Source organism: Bos indicus, chromosome 29, assembly GCF_029378745.1.
Source record: "Bos indicus isolate NIAB-ARS_2022 breed Sahiwal x Tharparkar chromosome 29, NIAB-ARS_B.indTharparkar_mat_pri_1.0, whole genome shotgun sequence".
Classification (NCBI taxonomy): domain Eukaryota; kingdom Metazoa; phylum Chordata; class Mammalia; order Artiodactyla; family Bovidae; genus Bos; species Bos indicus.
The window spans coordinates 11,993,176-12,015,776 of record NC_091788.1 but is presented as its reverse complement, the minus strand read 5'-3'; the positions used below and the strand labels follow the sequence as shown (position 1 = coordinate 12,015,776).

At 40.3% G+C, this 22,601-nt stretch overlaps 1 protein-coding gene and 1 long non-coding RNA gene across 15 annotated transcripts in view; one reads left to right on the top strand and one right to left on the bottom strand.

The window, feature by feature from the left end:
• The window catches only part of LOC139180779 (uncharacterized), a 52,624-nt gene extending 32,726 nt beyond the window's left edge, over positions 1–19,898 (top strand). Inside the window, exons 4-5 of the long non-coding RNA XR_011565029.1 lie at positions 14,842–14,954; positions 19,740–19,898. This is a non-coding gene — a long non-coding RNA (uncharacterized lncRNA). The remainder of the gene's footprint in view (positions 1–14,841; positions 14,955–19,739) is intronic.
• Positions 1–22,601, bottom strand: part of DLG2 (discs large MAGUK scaffold protein 2) — a 2,332,068-nt gene that overhangs the window by 592,510 nt on the left and 1,716,957 nt on the right. For all 14 annotated transcript variants that reach the window (XM_070783335.1, XM_070783336.1, XM_070783337.1 and 11 more), the window contains 2 exons: positions 16,942–17,086; positions 13,553–13,691 (listed from right to left, as the gene is read on the bottom strand). In XM_070783335.1, the coding sequence (XP_070639436.1) occupies positions 13,553–13,691; positions 16,942–17,086 (284 nt within the window). The remainder of the gene's footprint in view (positions 1–13,552; positions 13,692–16,941; positions 17,087–22,601) is intronic.

The following is a 22,601-nucleotide window of genomic DNA, read 5'->3' as shown; positions in this document are numbered from 1 at the left end:
GCTATGTCTACTTGTCTTTAATCATAATATGCACCCTGTTTCAATGCCACAGGAAAAGGGCCAGAGATAAGCTACACATTTGTTGGTGGTAGTATTAACTTGCAATTTAAGGGGCCTGGAGTCAATTAATAGCTGATTGCTTGTACTATGGTCCCTACAACATTCTCCATTACCTATCATTAATCCTTTTTTTTTTTTTAATTTAATCTCAACCAGCCCTGGAGGCCAAGGCTAAATTCATTCTATTAAAATGTAATACAGCATTGATTAAACAACTATCTGCTTGAATTTTACATCTATAATAACAATAGCCATAGATGTGCAATAACCATCTTCCATAACATTATAAGGCCTAATGCTGCGTATTTATGTCTGGCTAATTTATTAAGTACATACATAACCATCTTCCATAACATTATAAGGCCTAATGCTGTGTATTTATGTCTGGGTAATTTATTAAGTACATACAAAATGATAAACATCTATAAAAGACTGCCTTAAAATTTCCATTACTGTTTCATTTTTCCTATCATTAAATTCATTTCCCTGGCAGCAAACAGCAGCTTAACATGTTTTCCCATAAATACTTGGATATTTTCCATTAGTTAAGATTCATCAGCTTCCCCATTAGCATACGCACTCTCTCTGTTTCTAACAGGATAGCCCTATCAATCATGCGTTACGGTTTATGTAAGTAAATCTAAATGATTATGTGGAGCCACCACCAACAAAGAGAAAATTTCCCTGGAGGCGCCCACTAGCTGAGTCATCCTCCATTTGTCTTACCTGTCTTGCCCCATTCACTCCGTCTCATTACTATCCTTTGCTTCAGGAGAGACATTATAGTGCCAGGCTCCACACTGCAGCAAGTGGGCGTGTAGCGCAGGGCAAAACATAACTCAGAGACTTTGCTGATGAACCTCTGACTTGGTTAAGTTCAATAATGCACTTTGCAAAGGCTGTGAGGAGTCTGATGACATATTTTGCAGAATTTCTTTGCATGAAAAGCTACATGGTGTTGGCTGTTGAGGCCTACTATGAAAAAAATAGGGCCAATATCAATTAATTATCCAGAGAATAATTGTATTTGGCTATAGAGGCCAGACTGATGGACTGTTGTTGGTTGTTTAGTCACTCAGTTGTTTTACACTCTGTGTGACCCCACGGACTGCAGCACACCAGGCTTCCTTGTCCTTCACCATCTCCCGGAGTTTGCTCAAGCTCATGTCCACGGAGCTGGTGATGCTGTCCAACCATCTCATCTTCTGTCACTAGTGTTTATCATATTTGATTCCACTGAATCCTACTTTATATTTTCAATAAAGATGGGAATACTCATTATATTAACAATGTGTGTTATTAATAAACTATTAGTAGTAGTAATAAAAGTAAAAGTGTTAGTCACTCAGTCATGTCTGACTCTTGGCAACCCCATTGGCTGTAACCCACCAAACTCCTCTGTCCTTGCGGTTTTCCAGGCAAGAATACTGGAGTGGGTAGCCATTCCCTTCTCCAGGGGATCTTCCCAACCCAGGGATCAAACCTGGGTCTCCTGCATTGCAGGCAGATTCTTTACTATCTGAACCACTGGGGAAGCCCATTAATAAAAATAAAGATCCTTAATAAAACATTAAGACTGAGGACTTCCTGTAATACAACATTCTAAGGAAATCAAATGTGCTCTGGGAGACAAATTAGTTGAAAAAATGCATAAGTAGATTTTGTTTGAGCATCTGGATAGATAGCATTGTTGGCTACATTTCCATTCAAAAACTCTATTTGTGGAGCATTTCATCTTAAATCCTTGTTTTAAATAGTATTAATAAGAGCTAATGTCGACTTAAAACAATGTAAGAGTTGTGACCTAAGTTTTATTTGGGGCAAAATGAGGACTTCAGGCTGGGAGACAGAACCTCAGAGAGCTCTGAGAAACTGCTCCCAAGAGGCCGGAGGGTGAAGACCAATACATATGTGATGTGGATGAAGGGGAAGTTCACGTGATCAAGCACATCTTTTTGCAGAAGATTTTGCTGGTCCTGAGGAGCAGATGTCACCATGAAAGAATTTACCACTTTTCTGGATATGAGAAGATGCAAGAACTGGGCTCATAAAATCAGTTCCTGAAAATATCTAACTATCTGAAGACCTTTTCTGCCAGTTTTCCAGAGCACCAGCTGCCTCTTTCCTGATCTCCACCCTGGACTCCCTGCAGGGGGTGTTGAGGGTCAGCAGCTGCAGCAGCATGTGATTTAACCCTTATAGAGGCAGATGGCAAGTGCCCACGGCGAGTGCCAGTTTGTGGTCGACACTAACGTTTATGAAATGCTTACTTTTTTCTAAGAACTTCATATGTATTAACTCTGTTTCTTGTTACAACAAGCCTATGAGGTTGGAAGTGTTCAGTTCAGTTCAGTTCAGTTCAGTTGCTCAGTCGTGTCCGACTCTTTGCGACCCCATGAATCACAGCACGCCAGGCCTCCCTGTCCATCACCAACTCCCGGAGTTCACTCAGACTCACGTCCATCGAGTCAGTGATGCCATCCAGCCATCTCATCCTCTGTCGTCCCCTTCTCCTCCTGCCTCCAATCCCTCCCAGCATCAGAGTCTTTTCCAATGAGTCAACTCTTCGCATGAGGTGGCCAAAGTACTGGAGTTTCAGCTTTAGCATCATTCCTTCCAAAGAAATCCCAGGGCTGATCTCCTTCAGAATGGACTGGTTGGATCTCCTTGCAGTCCAAGGGACTCTCAAGAGTCTTCTCCAACACCACAGTTCAAAAGCATCAATTCTTCGGTGCTCATCTTTCTTCACAGTCCAACTCACATCCATACATGACCACTGGAAAAACCATAGCCTTGACTAGATGGACCTTTGTTGGCAAAGTAATGTCTCTACTTTTCAATATGCTATCTAGGTTGGTCATAACTTTCCTTCCAAGGAGTAAGCGTCTTTTAATTTCATGGCTGCAGTCACCATCTGCAGTGATTTTGGAGCCCAGAAAAATAAAGTCTCTTTCTGTTTCCACTGTTTCCCCATCTATTTCCCATGAAGTGATGGGACCAGATGCCATGATCTTCGTTTTCTGAATGTTGAGCTTTAAGCCAACTTTTTCACTCTCCACTTTCACTTTCATCAAGAGGCTTTTGAGTTCCTCTTCACTTTCTGCCATAAGGGTGGTGTCACCTGCATATCTGAGGTTATTGATATTTCTCCTGGCAATCTTGATTCCAGCTTGTGCTTCTTCCAGGCCAGCGTTTCTCATGATGTACTGTTGGGAGCCGGCGTGAGGACCTCCACCCATGGCAAAGGTCATGAGGAAGGAGGCTCGACATACTCAAAGGTGGGATCGAGCCTCAGGAATCCCCCTGGAAATTCTTGAGCATCTACCCCCATAACCAGAGCCTGCCTACTTTACTACTTTGTGCTCTCACCTACATCTCTGACTTTACGGGGGGCTGTCCCCCACCACCTCTTTCAGAGAAGGAGTTAACTTAGACCTCCAGTTAATAAAAACTCCTGGGCGTGACAAGAGTGTTTTAACCTAAAAACTCCTCTGAAGGTTCTCTAGCCTGCCTGACAGGCTTGTCCGGCCACATGTGATTGCTCACAGCCTCCCAACCGTGATAGGCACGAGATGCTTTAAACCTGCTAAAAACAGGTTCCTTAGAAAAGTTAGAAAACCATTAGTATAAGTATAGTGGGCTGATTAGAAATTGTATTGGTGAAGCGTTTTTCATTTGTTGAGTCAATGTTTGTTGCTAAGTGTCCACATCCCCCGCCCTTACATATATTTATTAATGAATATAATATATATAATATATATTAATATATATATTATATTAATGAATATATAGAATAAATAAGTATTAACCTTTGATATTAATCACATTAGAAGTTAGGATAAGTAAATTCTTTCCTTAATTAAAACCCACTACACCCTCACCCTATAGGAATGTAACTTTATCTGGTACCTTCAGAAGGTGGAGTCTTTTTTAAGAGTAATCACCCCTGGAGAAATAAGTGTCCTGGTTGACTGACCACTGTCACAAGGAGAGGGTCATAAATTGTCAGCAGGCCCCCTGGCCAGAAGATGATGTAACACCCCCAAGACCTCTGTATACAGTTGTATGAAGCACCTGACTTTGATAAGTCAGGACTGCTGACCCCGCGTGACTTTTGCATAACATCTCAGTGTATAAAAGTAGACCATGGAAAATAAAGAATTGGGATCAGTTTCTCGAAATAATGGTCTCCCCATGTCATTCTCTCTCTCTTGAACTCTGGCTGAGTTTCCATCTGGAGCGCGGAGCCCGCCATGCTTACTAATTATGCCTGGGCTTCTAAGATCCGACTGGGGAGGCCTCAGTGTCTCCTCTCCTTCGGGAGAACGGAAGGACGCCTGCGGCCTACGTAAGTGGTGCAAGCTTCTTGTCTTGAAGTTTTATTGGTTTCCCGCATAAACCAAGCTACTCAGCCTCTTTTCTCCACTGAATTTTCCTACTGAGCTATCCTCATTCTATTACTCTTTACATCTCTAATTAATATATAATTGAAGCTATTGTATCCTGATCCTCACCGACGCCGTCCCCGCTTCTAACTCCCTGGATCAGCCGGGGCTGGACCTCAGCAATGTACTCTGCATAGAAGTTAAATAAGCAGGGTGACAATATACAGCCTTGACGTACTCCTTTTCCTATTTGGAAGCAGTCTGTTGTTCCATGTCCAGTTCTAACTGTTGCTTCCTGACCTGCGTATAGGTTTCTCAAGAGGCAGGTCAGGTGTTAGTTTGTCAGATGTTAGGGAAGTGTTAGTCTGTTCCTTTTATCCATGAGAAAACTGAGGCAGAGGTCAGTTACACAACTTGTCCAAGGTCATACAGCTGGGAGGAGGTCAAGACAGGATGCTAAGGAGGGTGGCTCCAGGGTGCACCCACCTCAACACTCTGTCCCCCAGGTCCTGACTCTAACCAGGCACAGCTGTCTGCCAAGGGAACACCCAGTTCTTTTCTCCTATACTTGGATAAAGGTATATAAGAAAAGATTTCTTTCCTGTGTTGAAAGAACTTCCTGGTTCATTCAGAAATGGCTTCAAATCATTAAATATAAGTTAAAAAGAGAGGCTAGAATAGGACCTGACTTCATGCTGAAGGAAAGTGTTGTCTGATCCCTTGAGAACCTGTCTCTAATGGAGACCATAAACCTTGAGACCTGATTAAGAGGCTGCTTCTATAATACAGATTTAATAACTGACATGCTTGTGTAAATATGTTCAGTGCTTCTTAAACTTGGGTGCTCATCCATATCTTGGGGTTTGTAGTCTTTGCCAGGGACTTATTATATGCAGAAGACCTTTCTGATGTGTAAATTTTACTTTAAGACTTTGGAAAAAAAATATTTAAATTTGTAATCAAAATATTTTCACACTAAAGCAACAAGGATCTCTCTCCTGTTTTTATGACAACATCTATGGCAACCTACTCCAGTGTTCTTGCCTGGAGAACCCCAGGGACGGTGGAGCCTGGTGGGCTGCCATCTATGGGGTCGCACAGAGTCGGACATGACTGAAGTGACTTAGCAGCAGCAAGATTTGTGTGTTTCATGCTTGCACAGAAAGCTTCATGTTCTACCTCAAGGAGAACAAATTCCCTTCTCAAGGCCTAAGGGCATGCAGGTACAAATATTTGAGAAACAATGATTTAGCCTCTAACCAGTTCTGATTGATAAACACTAAGGGGGAAAACAAAGCCAACAACACTGGCAAGCACTTCTGGCCATTCCTGAAAGCGTTCTCCACAGCAGACAACAGTGTACAAATGACCAGCAGTAAACTAGCCTGACTCAAGCAGGACTGCCCGCTCCCTGGATCACGGCTGTTAAACCCATCTCTAAAATCTGGCTCAGATTCCTCCTCCCCTCTTCTCCTCCATTGCTGCCTGTCCTCCCAGCCCTAGCTGTCATAATTTCTCCCTTGTTTCTTCAGTGGTCCTTCTCCACATACTAGTCAGAGGTGTGTTTTTGTTTTCTTTTATTTTAAATAAAACATGAACCAGGTAATTTCATTCTCCTGGTTACTTCTCCCTGCTGCTGCTGCTGCTGCTAAGTCACTTCAGTCATGTCCGACTCTGTGCGACCCCATAGATGGCAGCCCACCAGGCTCCCCCGCCCCTGGGATTCTCCAGGCAAGGACACTGGAGTGGGTTGCCATTTCCTTCTCCAATGCATGAAAGTGAAAAATGAAAATGAAGTCGCTCAGTCGAGTCCGACTCCTAGCGACCCCATGGACTGCAGCCTACCAGACTCCTCCGTCCATGGGATTTTCCAGGCAAGAGTACTGGAGTGGGTTGCCATTGCCTTCTCCTACGCTCAATGCACTTAAAATGCAACCTACACTTCTTCATTATTCCATACAAAATCCTACATCATCGGGCTCCTGACTCCTCCGATCTAATTTGCTGCCATGTTTCCATTAGCTCATCTCCTTCAAGGCAGGCTTGGCTTGCTTCTATTCCTGGAATACACAAAACTTATTCCTGCCTTTGGCTTTGCTGTTTCCTCTTCCTGGAATTCTCTTTCCCTGATCTTTTTCTTACTCCCGCCCGCCTTTTTTGTCTTTTTTCATTCAGGTCTCAGCTCATATGCTGTTTCCTCAGCGAGACATTCCATGGTTATCCTCCTTAATATTGCTATCTTCCCCAAACACTGTCTAGGCACATACATTTTATTTTCTTTTTAGCACTTATTTGGGCTTCCCTGGTGGCTCAAATGGTAAAGAATCTGCCTGCAATGCAGAGACCTGGCTTAAATCCCTGGGTCAGGAAGACTCCCTGGAGAAGGAAATGGCAACCTACTCCAGCGTTCTTGCCTGGAAAATCCCATAGACAGGAAGCCTAGTGGGCCACGGTACTTATTTGTTTATATATCTCCTATTCAGTACACATGGAGAAGCTTGAATATTCACTGAATGAGTAAATGAATGAATGATTGGGAGAAAGAGAAAAGAAGTAGAATACATTTTCGATACTATGTCCAATAAACTACTGTTTAGTAATTTAAGGAGAATGGATGGAGGCAGACTCTAGATTGATGGGTTCATATCTATTTAGTAATAAAGGAGTCAAACTGTGAACATCAGAGCACAATTTGGAGTGGTCTTTGAAAGTTTCTGGAGATAAGAAATCTTTCTTGTGATTTTATTTAGACTTAGCCTTAAAAAAAATCTATTTTGTATTGGGGTATAGTAACTTTTGCTTTTAAAAAAAAATTATTTTTTAATTGAAGGATAATTGCTTTGCAGAGCTTTGTTGTCTTCTGTCAAACCTCAACATGAATCAGCCACAGGTATACATATATTCCCTCCCTTTGGAACCTCCCTCCCATCTCCCTCCCCATCCCACCTCTCTGGGTTGGTACAGAGCCCTTGTCTGAGTTTCCTGAGCCATACAGCAAATTCCCATTGGCTATCTATTTTACATATAGTGATGTAAGTTTCCATGTTACTCTTTCCACACATCTCACCTTCTCCTCCCCTCTCCTCATGTCCATAAGTCTGTTCTCTATGTCTGTTTCTCCACTGCTGCCCTGTAAATAAATTCTTCTGTACCATTTTTCCAGATACTGTATATATGTGTTAGAATACGATATTTATGTTTCTCTTTCTGACTCACTTCGCTGTGTATAATAGGCTCTAGGTTCATCCACTCACTAGAACTGACTCAAATACATTCCTTTTTATGGCTGAGTAATATTCCAGTGTGTATATGCACCACAACATCTTTTATCCATTCATCTGTCGATGGACATCTAGGTTGCTTCCATGTTCTAGCTATTGTAAATAGTGCAGCAATGAACAATGGGATACATGTGTCTTTTTCAATTTTGGTTTCCTCAGGGTACATACCTAGGAGTGGGATTGCTGGGTCATATGGGCTTCCCTAATAGCTCAGTTGGTAAAGAATCCGCCTGCAATGCAGGAGACCCCAATTCAATTCCGGGGTTGGGAAGATCCCCTGGAGAAGGGAAAGGCTACTCACTCCAGTATTCTGGCCTGGAGAATTCCATGGACTGTAAAGTCCATGGGGTCTCAGAGAGTCAGACATGACTGAGTAACTTTCACTTTCATGATGGTTTTATTCCTGGTGTTTTAAGGAATCTTCATACCGTCTTCCATAGTGGCTGTATCAATTTACATTCCTACTAACAGTGCAAGAGTGTTCCCTTTTCTCCACACCCTCTCCAGTATTTATTGTTTCTAGACTTTTTGATGATGGCCGTTCTGACTGGTGTGAGGTGATACTTCATTGTAGTTTTGATTTGCATTTCTCTAATAGTGAGTGATGTTGAGCATCTTTTCATGTGTTTGCTAGGCATCTGTATGTCTTCTTGGAGAAATATGTTTAGGTCTTTTTCCCACTTTTTGACTGGGTTGTTTGTTTTTCTGGTATTGAGTTGTATGAGCTGCTTGTATCTTTTGTAACTTTTGCTTTTTGATCAACCAAATTATGTGGGTAAACATTACAGAGCCAGTTGGAAAAACATCAGGGTACAGTAAGTTCAGAGCCAGGTGAGCTGGGTTTCTAAAAGTGGGAAATATATCACTCACAGCTAATTTAAGGTCCCGTTTTCATAATGGTATTTATCACATTCATAACTTGGGAGATTAAATACACTTATTTTGAAAGGGCAGCTTTACTTTGTATCCCCAAGTCTTTTGGTTTCATTTTAGTATCAATGATTTGCTTGTATATCCTGAGATTACTTGGCCAGATGGTGATGGTGTGTGATTGGCATCTCTTCTGGGTGACAGAGAAGACTTGGCTCAATAGAGAGGGGATCTGTAGTTGTAGGTAATGCACAAAGTTGGCACTGCTCATAAGTAACCACTGATTGATTATATCTTTTTGTAATTGTTACCTTCTTACTCTATCATAAAAAAAGGACCATCAGCTTAGAGAAACAGAATGAACACTGAACTGGGCATTCAAAGATAAGGGTTCTAAATTTGATTCTGTAACTTACAAGTTGTGGGACTTACAGATAGCCAACAAATTTTGTTAGACTTTGTGTTTCTTGCCCAGCAAATGGAGAAAGATTAGACTCTATATTCATTTATGGCCCTTCCAACTCTGATAGTCTATAATTCTATGAGCCAAAAAACCATCTCAGCATCATTGTAATAGCTTTATTTTCCAAAAATTGAAGACCAGAGTATTTACATAACAATAATTTTGATTTATAAGGGACTCAGCAGGGTTTCTACTAAGAGAATTTTATCCAAGGCCTTTTTGTTTAGACTTCCTTTCTCTACATCAATGGAAAAACAAAATTTCTCAGCTTACTCAGGTACACATATCCTGAAACAGTAAAAGAGGTTAAAAAAAAAAAAATCCAGGTACGTCATTATAGCATACTTCTAATCAAAATTCTTTTTATAAACCCTATTATATTTCTCCAGCAAAAGTGAATATAAATCAGCAAGATTGAAAATACTTCTCACAACAGATAGAGTAAGATATTATGAACATCTGGAACAAAAGACTGCCAATTTGATATAATTATATAGATAGTTGGAAGGTTCCCATTTCACAGAACTGTTTTCCTATCAGCCCAAGTCACACCATTAAAGATTAATTCTCTTGATTTACTATTTTAGGAAAATAAAAACTGGCCACAAAGGTAAGCCACTATAGTGCCTTAGGAGAGTAATAATTTTAACAAATTTACAGATGAGAAAATCAAGACTTAGGACATTAAAAGACTTGTTCAGGGTTATCTAGGTGGTAAGTGGTAGGACCATTCTCCTAACAGAAGCATAATCCTCTTTACTCAACATTTTTCCCCTAGGAAGAAACTGTATGAGATAGTGGGTGGGGGCGTGGGAATGAGTACTTTGAACACAGACACGAACTCAAAGCTTGATTCTGCTATTTGTTAGCTGTATGGCATGAGAAAATTACTTAAACTCATTTTTTGTTACCTGCCTAAATCAAGAATAGGATATTATATACATAATATAGGGGTGATAAAGTATATTAAAGCACTTAATGGTGCATAGTAGTAATCTTTTTGTTTTTACTATTCTATATATTTCTAATCTTATGACTAGGTTGCGAATGAAAGGATAGAACCATAAAGATAATTTAAAGGTAGGTAGTTTTCCTTCAGAGTCTTGTATTCAAACTATAACAGATATATTCATTTTATTTTACATTCTTCCTTTGAGTATGTGTGCACTACCCCCTACCATGAATGCCCTTCCTAATCCTTTGACTCTCTGATGAAGAGAGTCTACACATTTTTTTCAACCTCAAACCCAAGTTATCTCCTCTTTAAAACTTCATTTGATGTCACAGGCTGTTCCTGTGTGGCGTTCACGGACAACTCAAAAAACTCATTTATAAATATTAACTGAGTGCCAGCTCAGGTGCTGGAGGCCACACAAGAGCACTCCATTGAACTGATCCAGTTTTGTTTGTTTTTGTTAGTAGTTCCCACACTTTGGGATTTTATAGAACTTTTCCATTTAAAAAATGAGGACTGACACCAAGTTGCCAACGTTTCATTTTCTAGGTAAGGATAAGTAACTGCCATTGATTACCACAAAGGAAGGGAATTTTGACCAAAATCTCAGGATTAAAAAAAATGAATATAGGCTTTATGGAAAACTTCACAGAGGGGGTCTGCATGATCAGGGAATAGGTATTGGGGGATCCTCATATATATTTTCATCCCAATCTGATAGTTCTTAGAGATGTTGTTTCTTATTTCTTTTTGCATCCCTACTGCAGTGCTCACTGTCTAGTGGGAAGTAGTCAATGAATATTCATGAATAAGGTAATGAATATGCCTCTGAGAAAATATTTACCCCTGAGACCTGTGGCAATGCCTTCCATCACAGAGTACCTGTGAGAACAGACAGCCGTGGTGAGGATGTGGGGGAGAGGTGTGGGTGTGTGCGAAGTGATAAAATTTATTTCACCAGTTTTGCAGGCACCAGCTATTCAGAAGATTTTATGTAAGCTATGTGATTGTCCTGCCAGAGAACAAAGGAGGAGGCAGGCAAGAAGTAAGATACCAGGGTATATCACTGTCAAAAAAAGGAAATCTCTTTCTCTCACACCATCTAAAATATTCCATGTGAATTGGTAGATTGAATATTATAACAACTGTGTGTGTGTGTATGCATGTGTTAGTCACTCAGTCGTGTCCAACTCTTTGTGACCCAATAAATTGCAGCTTGCCAGGCTCCCCTGTCCATGGAATTCTCCAGGCAAGAATACTGGAGTGGGTAGCCATTCCTTTCTCCAGGGGATCTTCCTGACCCAGGGACTGAATCCTGGTCTCCTGCATGCAGGCGGATTCTTGACTGTCTCTCCGGTCTCTTTCGAGCCACATATTTCTATGATGAAAACAGTTTTACACAACCTGCTTTTCATTTTTAAAATAAGGAGAAAGTTAACATGTTTCCTCCTAGCCAGAACTTTAAAGCTGGCAAGGCACCCAGTTTTCCTACTTAAAAGCTGTATGACCCCAAGCAAGTTCCCTAACCTCTTTGAGCTTCAATTTCTGCATCTCTAAAATGGGGATGACGGTCCTTCTTTCAGTGTTTCAGAGAGGATTAAAAGGATAGTTTAAGTAAATGAGCAAGCAAAGGGCCTGGATTATAAATGGGGTTTAATAAATTTTAATTCACTATGGGGCCTAGAAAGATAAATGGCATTTTCAAATTAAAATCCTATCAAATATTAGCGATAGGATGAGAGCAAATAGATTATTGTTCTGGTGAATAAAGGTGCCTGTATTTATACAATCTTTAAAGAACCACGAGGATTATCTTTGCGGCAGCCCTCATTTTAATTAAGAGCATAGAGATTAGACGTTTCAGCATAGGAAGAGGTTTATATTTGATTTAAACCCCAGATGTACATTTGCAGCATCTAAACATTCCATTCCTTGGCTAAAGATGTAACAAGCTACTTCAGCAAACCTGAAATTGCAAAATAAATGGAAAATGCTTAATCATTTAAAAGGAAATGGCAAAGGAATGAGAAGACCAAAGCATACACAGGCACCAGAGAGGAAAGTTAAGCAGCAGGAAGTCTCCTCAATTTTTTTAAGGGCTGACAAATGACTTCAGGAGACAGGCAGCATACAAAACTAAAGGATCCATCGCTATCGCTTTTACACACAAACACTTTCAGGGGAAAAAGTGTATATTTCTACAGGCAAACTCATTTTGGGTAAAAGTATTTCTCAAAGGAAAAAAAACAAGTTGCAGAGCTATGTGTAAAATACAAACTTATTTTGTTAAAAACAATGTCAGACTCCACCTACACCTGAGTATGCTTTGCACATTTGTATGACATCAGGCAAGGTCGGAGAAGGCGATGGCACCCTGCTCCAGCACTCTTGCCTGGAAAATCCCATGGATGGAGGAGCCTGGTGGGCTGCAGTCCATGGGGTCACTAAGAGTCGGACACGACTGAGCGACTTCACTTTCATGTTTCACTTTCATGCATTGGAGAAGGAAATGGCAATCCACTCCAGTGTTCTCACCTGGAGAATCCCAGGGGCGGGGGAGCCTGGTGGGCTGCTGTCTATGGGGTCACACAGAGTCGGCAGCAGCAGGCAAGATATGAAAGGTTCAGGCCACAATGCCACACTGGGAAGCTCAGTGGGTTTGAGGGAGCTTTTTGTTTCTTGAACATCTCTGCATTACCTCACCAAATGCAATGAGCACACATTACTTTAGAACAAAAACACTTAAAAAAGAAAAAAATGTACATTTCCTATTATTCATACACACATTCATTCATTCGTTCATCACCCAAAATTTATTGAATCCTGACTGGACCATGAAGTAAACTGAGCTGGTCTTCTGTAAAGCATCAGATCTGACTTTTTCAGAGGCATGCCAGCTAAATTTAGTTTTATTTTGTGGGGTAAGCCATGTGGTTCTCTTGCTCTGCCCTAAAATCCTATCTTGTTCCCCTTAGAAATTAATGAGATATATTAAATTCAAACCATTTGGAGTTAATTTCACTCCTTTCCTTTCTACCTGCAGTTACTGCACTCAAGGGAGGATTGACTGACTCCCCAAGTTCATTGAATTGTGTGTGGCCAGTGGTGGCCACAACATGAAATTTAGAATAAAAGCAAGCAACCAAACAGTTTTTTAGTTCTGACTCTTCTACTTACCAGATACGTAACACTGGTATGCTACTTCCTTCTTTTTGAACCTCAGCACCACTTTCTCTCTTTGAGTAATAATACCTACATAATAATAATAGCTGTAAACCTCAATGGTGTTAGATATCAGAAAGTCCTATAAATTGCCAAGTGATGGATGTGTGTACATTACAATTTCTCCACGAAGGATTTGTGGTTTTGCTTCCAACAGAGGACAATTACATTGCTTGTAAGTCTTGGCAGGTTTCCACTTCAGGTGAGACTATAATAAGCTTGAATAGAGCTGAGAAGCAACAGCTGCCATGTTAGGAAAATGCAATTCTTTCCTGGTAAAGGTCGCAAACCCAATTAACCAACAAACATATCTGACCTGGTATAATCGTCTTCAACAAGCATGTGCTTTGGAATTGGTGAGTACCTTCCTGGAGAGATGGGCGGCAGGGAGGTTTTATATTCTAAAGTGCCATTGTTGCCAGAGAGAAGATGGTTTTCCATCGGTGGAGAATAAGCTAAGGAGTGAAAAAAAAAAAAAAGAAATCTGTTATGTGGGTGATTCAATGTGTCATGTTACAGTCCTGTTAAAAATAGAAAGGCTGTGCTGCATGCTAAGAATTCTGTGATCCTTCAAGAGATGGGAGTTTCTGTTTGTTTGCATTTAATATGTACAAGCACATGGTGACCTTTAGGATTGGAAAGATGTAATAACAGTTTTATCTGTAAGCCCAGTTCATATAATTAGGTGAAGAGAAAAACGGGAAGAAAAAAAAAGAAAAACAGGAGGAAAGATCCCACACTCACATTTTTCAGAACAATGATTAATGTTCTATTGAAATAAAAATGTTAGCTTTCTAATTGCAGGGCTCACATTCTTTTCACATAGTTAATATCAAACCATCAAGAGCAGAAGGCTCTTGGAGCAAGTTACTGTATAAGACTTTAATCCCTAAATACACTATTCTCCCATCCCAGAAAAGCTAAGAACTCTGGTCTTTCTTTTCAGTTCCTCCACCCTAATTCACCCCCCTTTTGGGTGACTAAAAAGCTAACTGGATCTCCTGTCCCTGCTCTCTCCCCAGATCCATTTTATACACTGAGAAATGCAGGTCTGATCATGACGTTCTCTTGCTTACACACTCTCCATTGCTACTATTGTACTGAATATAAACTTTCCCTTTTATTATTCTTGGAAGACTGACTCATTTTGGTATCCCCTCTTACACATCTCCTATGGTCCCTAAATAAACCCTGTTCTTCCTAATATCTGTAGTTTTGCTCCACTTTACCAGCTACCTAAAACTTCTGTCTCTTCTCCCATCTCTGATACTGAAATCTTATCCATTTTTTCAAGAAACAATTCAAATGCTACCTTCTGCATAAAGATTTTTCTGGTCTTCCAAAGACAGGAGATATCCTTTTCCTCTGAGTGCCCAAAGGACATTTCTTTTTACCTCTCTCATGGCATGTACATCCCCTCTCAGTTTGCCAAATACTGCTGTTACTTATATACCTGAATTAACCTTCCTTTCAATGAAGGCCAGGACTGTATCTCCTGTGGATCTCACATATTACCTTATAAGGTATTTTGCATGTACTGAAATTACTCTATATATTTCTTGAATTGAATAGCAAATTTTGTTTTCTCCTTTTTTCTTCTGACAGAAAGAAGAAATGTCCTATATGCCCATCAAGAAGAAGCTCACAGAGCCTGAAGACTGGTTTTTCTTTATTTGGCTTGAAAAACCCTGAAAGTTAAAACTCTTTAATATCCTAAGGTAAGGCTGATCTCACCTTACTGCTTGCTTGACAAAAAGACATATTCTGAGGGAAGTCATTTGACAATCATTAAGAAAACCAATAGCCGATGTAATGGGCAGGTAACAAAATCATTCAACATTTAAATTTCCCTCAAGAGAAACATCCAAATCTAAAGAGGTTAAACGACTTGCTTAAGAGTTACTAATTAATAACAGGACCTGAAGACATTCTGAGTTCTCAATCTCACAACTGGTTGCTCAAGATTTCAGAATGAGCACTTTTACTGATGCTGCCAAAACTGTCCCTTTAACTCACATCAGAAAAATGAATTGCTTCCAAATCTAGTCCCCAGAGAGAGAATCTTCTTGTTGACCTATTAGGAAGAGGGGAAACCATGGGGCTTATGTAGAAATGGACATTGTGAGAACTGAGCACAACATCTCATTGTTAGTTGTTGCTCAAGAAGCCCCCACCTCCAGCCCATCTCCACTGTCTTAGTGACTGAAAATTTTATCTGGCTTTCTTGCCAATATATCAAATTCTGAAAAAGGTTAGAACTATAAGGATGGTGATTAAGGAGCGTGATTTCACCATTTGAGGGCAAGATCCTCTTCCCCAGGAAGAAGAACAGTGCTCTCCCAGTTTATTTTGCGTCTCCTCCTTTTCCACTCTGTTACTATATAGATTTGAACTAGGGAGAGAGACTACTATGGCAGGAGAGCTATTGTGCTTTAGGGGCTTGAGAAATAGCCTTTAAAAATGTGTTGGCCCTTGGCAGCAACGGAGACACAGACATAGAGAACAGACTTATGGACACGGAGATGAGGGGGGTGGGGTTGATGGAGAGAGTAACATGGAAATTTATATTAGCATATGCAAAACTGATAGCCAATGGGAATTTGCTATATGACTTAGGGAATTCAAACTGGGGCTCTAACAACCTAGAGAGGTGGCATGGGGTGGGAAGTGGGAGGGAGGTTCAAGAGGGAAGGGACACAGCTGCACCTATGGCTGATTCATGCTGATGTTTGGCAGAAACCAACACAACCCTGTTAAGCAATTATCCTTCAATTAAAAATGAATAACCTATGAAAACTAATGAAAACCTACTGGATAGCACAGGAAACTCTACTCAATGCTCTGTGGTGACCTAAACAGGAAGGGAATCTGAAAAAGAGTGGGTATGTGTGTACGTATAGTTGATTTGCTTTGCTGTGCAGCAGAAACGAATCCAACATCGTAAAGCTGCAATTAAGCTCCCGGAAATGGTTACTCTAAATCAAAATTTTTTAAAGATGTGTCGCCCCCTTGGAATACTACTCAGCCATGAAAAAGAATGAAATAATGCCATTTGCAGCACCCAGGATGCACCTAGAGATTACCATACAAAGTGAAGTTAAATCAGAAAAAGAAAGACAAATACCACATGATATCATTTATACGGGGAACTGAAGATATGAACCTATCAATGAAATAGAAATAGACGCACACACATAGAGAAGAGACTTGTGGTTGACAAGGGAAAGTGGGGGTTAGGGAAGGATAGATTGGGAGTCTGGGATTAGCAGATGCAAACTATTAAATATAGAATGGACAAGCAACAAGATTCCACTGTATAGCACAGGGAATTATATTCAATATTTTGTGGTAAACCATAATGGAAAAGAATATGAAAAAGAATATATATATATATATATGAATAACTGAATCATTTTGCTGTACAGCAGAAATTAATACATGGTATGTAAACTATACTTCAGTTAAAAAAAACAATGTTGCTCTTATGTTGTTGTAATCACACTGTCTATAACATACATTATTAAGCCTTTCTGTAATGGCGAACCTGCCAACTCATCACTAAGACCCCCAAGGCAAATGAAGTACAAGATCCCTCTGCGGTATTTCCACAGGCTAAACAAGCAGAAGATCTTGCCAAGTTTTATAGAATTCCAATTTTGAAAACCCAGCCTGCTGTTCAAAGATGACTCTAAGCATGGTACTTACAGTGCGTAATATCAGGTGGACCATAAGGATCAGTCATATAAATGGTGGTGGGTTTGCCAACTTTTAGATAAACTACATCTGATGTGTTCTTCAATATTGCTACTGCCTCCTCATGTGTTACTTCTTCTAAACTGTAGTTGTTTACCTGAAAGTGGGAAAAATTCATTGTTAGAGCCAAATCTATGCAGGTGATTAGCCAGAACTATCCAGGCAAGAAGATATACAAAATTATGAGCTTAAGCAAAGAATAAATCATAATTATTACAGTCCAGTATCTATATTATACTTTGACAGAACAGATGGATTAATGGCATTAGCCGAAGCGGATAAGGTACAGATACTAAAAAATAAGGCTGTTTCTGCCTTTTCCTATGAGGAAGCAATATATTATATTAGAAATCAGAATACTCTTGTGGAAAATGGAACAAAGAGGTCAAATGTCTTTCTTATGCTATAGTGACTGATTACAAAAGCAATATACATTCATGGAAGAAAACGAAAACAACAGATAAAAATAAAAATTATCCATAATCTCCCTATATGGATATATATCTTTGAATGATTGTGACCATATTACACACATTGCTTTGGAATGTGCTTTTCAACTTTAAGCGACCATTAGCCTCTATCATGTATGTATTTCAACAAGATGAGTTTTGTTTCCTATAAATCACTGTGCCTTAACATAATGATTTAACTAATCTCTAAAGCACATTTAGTTTATTTCAAATGGTGTTGCAATAAACTGTTTTCTATATTTGTGCACCACTCTGATGATGTCTTCAGGATAAATCATACAAATGAACACTGGACCAAATTAAATGAATATGATAAAGCCTCTGGTGCATGCTTAGCTGCTCAGTCATATCTGACTCTTTGTGACCCCATGGACTGTAGCCCACCAGACTCCTTTGTCCATGGAGATTCTCCAGGCAAGAATACTGGAGTGGGTTGCCATGTCCTCCTCCAGGGGATCTTCCCAACTCAGGGATTGAACCCAGGTCTCTTGCATTACAGGGGGATACTTTACTGTCTGAGCCACCAGGGAATCCCAAGGCCTCTGGTACCTATTTCCAAAGTGCCCTATGGAAACATGAGCCAGTTTCCTCTTATACTGCAGATGTATCAGAGCCCTGTCTTCCCACAGCTTCACCAGGCTTGGCTTTTCTCACTTTAAAAATTGTTCTCATCAAAATGTCATTTAACATGAGTCTGTTTTCTAAGGAAAGAGCGCTAATGTTGGAACATAGAGCTTTCCAAATGAACAAGTTCAAGAGTACCTTGCTGCAGTCGGCTTTTACAGCCACTTCTCTCTGTTGGAGAGAAAAGCCTGTGATACCAGTGCAATTATTTCTTCATGGCGGTGGCTTACAGTGGGTCTCTGAGGCACCTTCTCTTAAATGGTTTTCAAATATTGAGGCAATATTTTAAATACCTAGGTTATCCTTACTTGACTCCTATTTTTCTTTATATGTAGCAATTCTTTAGTTGGTTTCTGCTGAAATGATGTGGAATTCAAATCAATGTAATATAAATGTAAATAAAATAGCTTGGATTCCCACATATTCTCTGTAGTATCTAATCAACACTTCAGTCATTTAACACCTTGTAGCATTGCTTTTTATTTTTGCTTCATGTTGTTGCATAAATTCCACATGCCACTTAATCCTTGGTGGTGCAGCCAGGTCAGGGGCCCTGGAACAGAATGGAACTGAGCCTGACTGCGGACCCTGAGCTCTCCATTGAGTTGTAAATGTCTGTACTGTTCTCTTCTAGAGAAGTAACATTCTCTTAACTCTTTTTGTACTTCCAATGTCTAGCACTTGTTCATTCATTGATCAAACGTTTGTTACATATCTATTACGTGTCAGTCACGGTTCTACACGTTAGAGATATAGTGATAAAACAATAAGAATGATAATCAGAATTACAGCAGACACTTACAAAGCCTTATTTCATGTCAGGCATTGTTCGAAATCTTTTTATATATATATAAACACCATCAAATCCCTCAATAGCCTATGGACTAGCCATGTAATTACTTTCATTTTACAGATGAGAAAAGCATGCGTCCAAGCAGTTAAAAAAACTTGCCCGAAGTCATTGACCTAATCGTAGTAGAGGCAAAAATCAAAGCCAGATGATTTGGTTCCAGAGACTCTTAACCACTCATCCCTATTGCTTCCTTCAGATGGACACAGTCCCTGCTCCCATGAGACTCACATTCTACTAAATTTCACATTTCATAGCTGTTTATGAAATGAATGGATAGAAAACTAGACCCATGCAGAGTGGGATTGTTGCGAGACTACAGGCATGGCAAACACAGTTGATGATGGCAGCTTTTAGACAAATAGCAAAAATGATAGTAATACTAATAAGAGCTAACATTTATTTAGCACCTGTATGTCATATATCTTGGAAATACTATGTGTATATTTTGACATAAGTTACGTAATTTATCCTGGTTATAGCTCCATGGGGCTTCCCTGCTGGTTCAGACGGTAAAGAATCTGCCTGCAATGCAGGAGACCTGGGTTTGATCCCTGGGTCTAGAAGATACACTGGAGAAGGGAATGGCTACCCACTCCAGTATAGCTCCATGAGGTAGACATTAATAATTAGACCTACTCTGGGAAAAACTAATATCTGGAGGTTAACACAGCAACAGACAGGTCACACAGCCCCCAAGTGGCAAAGTTATCAGTTGGATCACAGTTCTGCTGGAAAGATGAAAACGAGACAGCCCTTGAGTGTTGGTTCCTAGGACTTACATTATCTATTCTTTCTTCCTTTAGGAGAACAGAGTCTCTTTCTAAGTTTGCATATGGAAGCGATGTGAATGCCTAAGTGTTATAAAAGCCTGAGCAATCATTATCCTTCTTGCTGAATCCAGTGATGACAACATATTGCATCAGCCAAATACACTGACAAAGTCAAAAATAAATAAAATGGAAAGTTGCTTGATATATCTGTTTCTCCAAAACCTTTTTATATGTTTGACCAATCACTTTTTTTTAAGGACTACCACTTATACCTAGATAATGAATATTTACAAATAATGCTCATATATATGGTTTAAAATGTATAGAACTGTCTTGTCTTAAAAGGTGGTTGCCTAAGGTAGCTCTGAATACTGTGACCATGCACCCTAGAAATATCTATATTGAAAAAAGAGAAGAGGGGAAGAATTTATTGCCATAAGCAGAGAGGAGCCAATGGATAAAGACCCTAAAGGCCAGAAACCAACTGGATTAGATTACAAGTGGCACAAAAGCTCTGTTTCTGACAGGGGCTCACTGTCTCTCTCCCCAGGATATAGAAAGCACACAGCTCATTAGATTATCAGTGAAAAAGAGATGTGGCCAGCACTTATTAAATTGCACTTCCTCCATCTTGATGTTGAGCCTTGGAACAAGCTAGAAAATGTTATCTTTAAGTGTGTTTTCTGAGAATGACTCCCTTAACACACTCTCAGACCACCAGGAAAAAAATCTTTAGAGCAGAAAACAGAAGCGGAGGAGAGGTTGGAAGTGAGGAGTGAGGAGAGAGAGGATATTGGGGGAAATACTGGTAATTTAAAATAGTAGTAGTTCAGTCAGCGGAGAAGGCAATGGCACCCCACTCCAGTACTCTTGCCTGGAAAATTCCATGGACGGAGGAGCCTGGTGGGCTGCAGTCCATGGGATCACTGAGAGTCGGACACGACTGAGTGACTTCACTTTCACTTTTCACTTTCATGCATTGGAGAAGGAAATGGCAACCCACTCCAGTGTTCTTGCTTGGAGAATCCCAGGGACGGCGGAGCCTGGTGGGCTGCCACCTATGGGGTCGCACAGAGTTGGACACGACTGACACGACTTAGCAGCAGCATACTCTCTTTGGTGACTGTGAAGTGTTGGAAGATCTACACTGATTTCCATCATGGAAGACGGTGTGATACTGGCAAAATAATGTAGTGGTTAAGAGCACACGCTTTTGAGTCACACAAACCAGGACTTGTTGTGATCCTGACATTACCTAGCTGACTTTGAAAAACTTGTTTGACCTACTTAGCCTCAGTTTTGACATCTGTAAAATAGGTATGAGAAGAATCACTGCCTCAAATGGGTTACTGATTTAAATATACTGACCCATGTAAAGTGGCAGGCTCATTAAAGTGCTCATTATTGTTAGCTCCTGTACATTGTCATCATCCGTTTCTCTCCTCAGGAAACAGGAATTCTTGGTGAAAATTTTCGCTGAGCATTTTCCTGTAAACATCTGCGAACTGATGAGTTTAATTAGAGTACTGTTGATGAGGCTTCTGTGCGGTCTTTTAAAATATTCAGAATAGTACAGGATCTGGACCCAAAAAATGCTCTTTTGTGCTGAAGTCTTCAAAATGTTTTTCACGAAAGTGGGTTTATTTGGGTTAATTATATGTGTGCATTATCCTCTGAACTCTCAAGATAAAGGGCCTACAGCTGGAGCTGATTGTACACACAGAGAAGGGACATTTTACTGATTGGCTGGGTGTTCTTGTCATTGTTTTTCATTGTTTTTTTTCCTTTTCTTTTTCCTTTTTTTTTTTGCATCAAGTATCTGCCTATCATGGTGAACACTGAGCAACTGGCCTGGTTTCAGAAAAAAAAATCATGTGCATTTGAATGAAGTGTTTCCGTGGGGTGTGCAACATAGAAGGAACACGTGTGCAGCCTGGCCATGTATTTCAATAGGACAGAGGACCGAGGCCAAGACAGAGAGATTGGAGGTGAGATGACTCATTCTCTCAAATGGAAGCAGGAGCATGATGCTGACAAAGGAGGCTGAAGAAAGAGGTGCCCGGAGACTTGTAAGAAAGGAAGACGGCAAGTGTTGTGGGAATTCAAATAAGTGTTAGCAAATACACATGTGATGGTACCAAGGTGGGAGGTGTAGGGGCAGGAGAAAGTATGATAGGAGAAATGAGCCATGTACAGATGGCGAGACACAGACCTTTCCATAGTCATTCAGGAATAGCAACATGGTGAGACAAACTGGGAGTATTAGCGACATAAAAGTTGCACTAAGACACAGAACAAGGAAATGTGACACTCTAGAAACACTGTAAAAAAAAACTTACAAATTTCAGGCTCAGCTGGTAAAGAATCCGCCTGCAGTGCGGGACACCTGGGTTCAGCCCCTGGGTTGGGAAGATCCCCTGAAGAAGGGAATGGCAACGCACTCCAGTATTCTGGCCTGGAGAATTTCGGCCTAGGTTGCAAAGAGTCAGACAGGACTGCGTGACTTTCACTTTTTGAGGGCTTCCCTGATAGCTCAGTTGGTAATGAATCTGTCTGCAATGCGGGAGACCTGGGTTCGATCCCTGGGTTGGGAAGATCCCCTGGAGAAGGAAAAGGCTACCCTCTCCAGTATTCTGGTCTGGAGAATTCCATGGACTGTATCGTCCATGGGGTTGCAGAGAGTCAAACATGACTGAGTGATGGAGAGGGAAAAAGATACCAAAATATTCCATGGAAGACAGAGAGAATTAGTGATATTCACTTTTCTCTAAAGATGGATGGTTCATTATTAAAATGAACAAGAACCGAAACCTTAAATAAGGGAGAATAGAAATTAACTGCAGTAGCCTCTTTATGAAACACATATAATATGATCTGATGAGTAACAGAAAATTG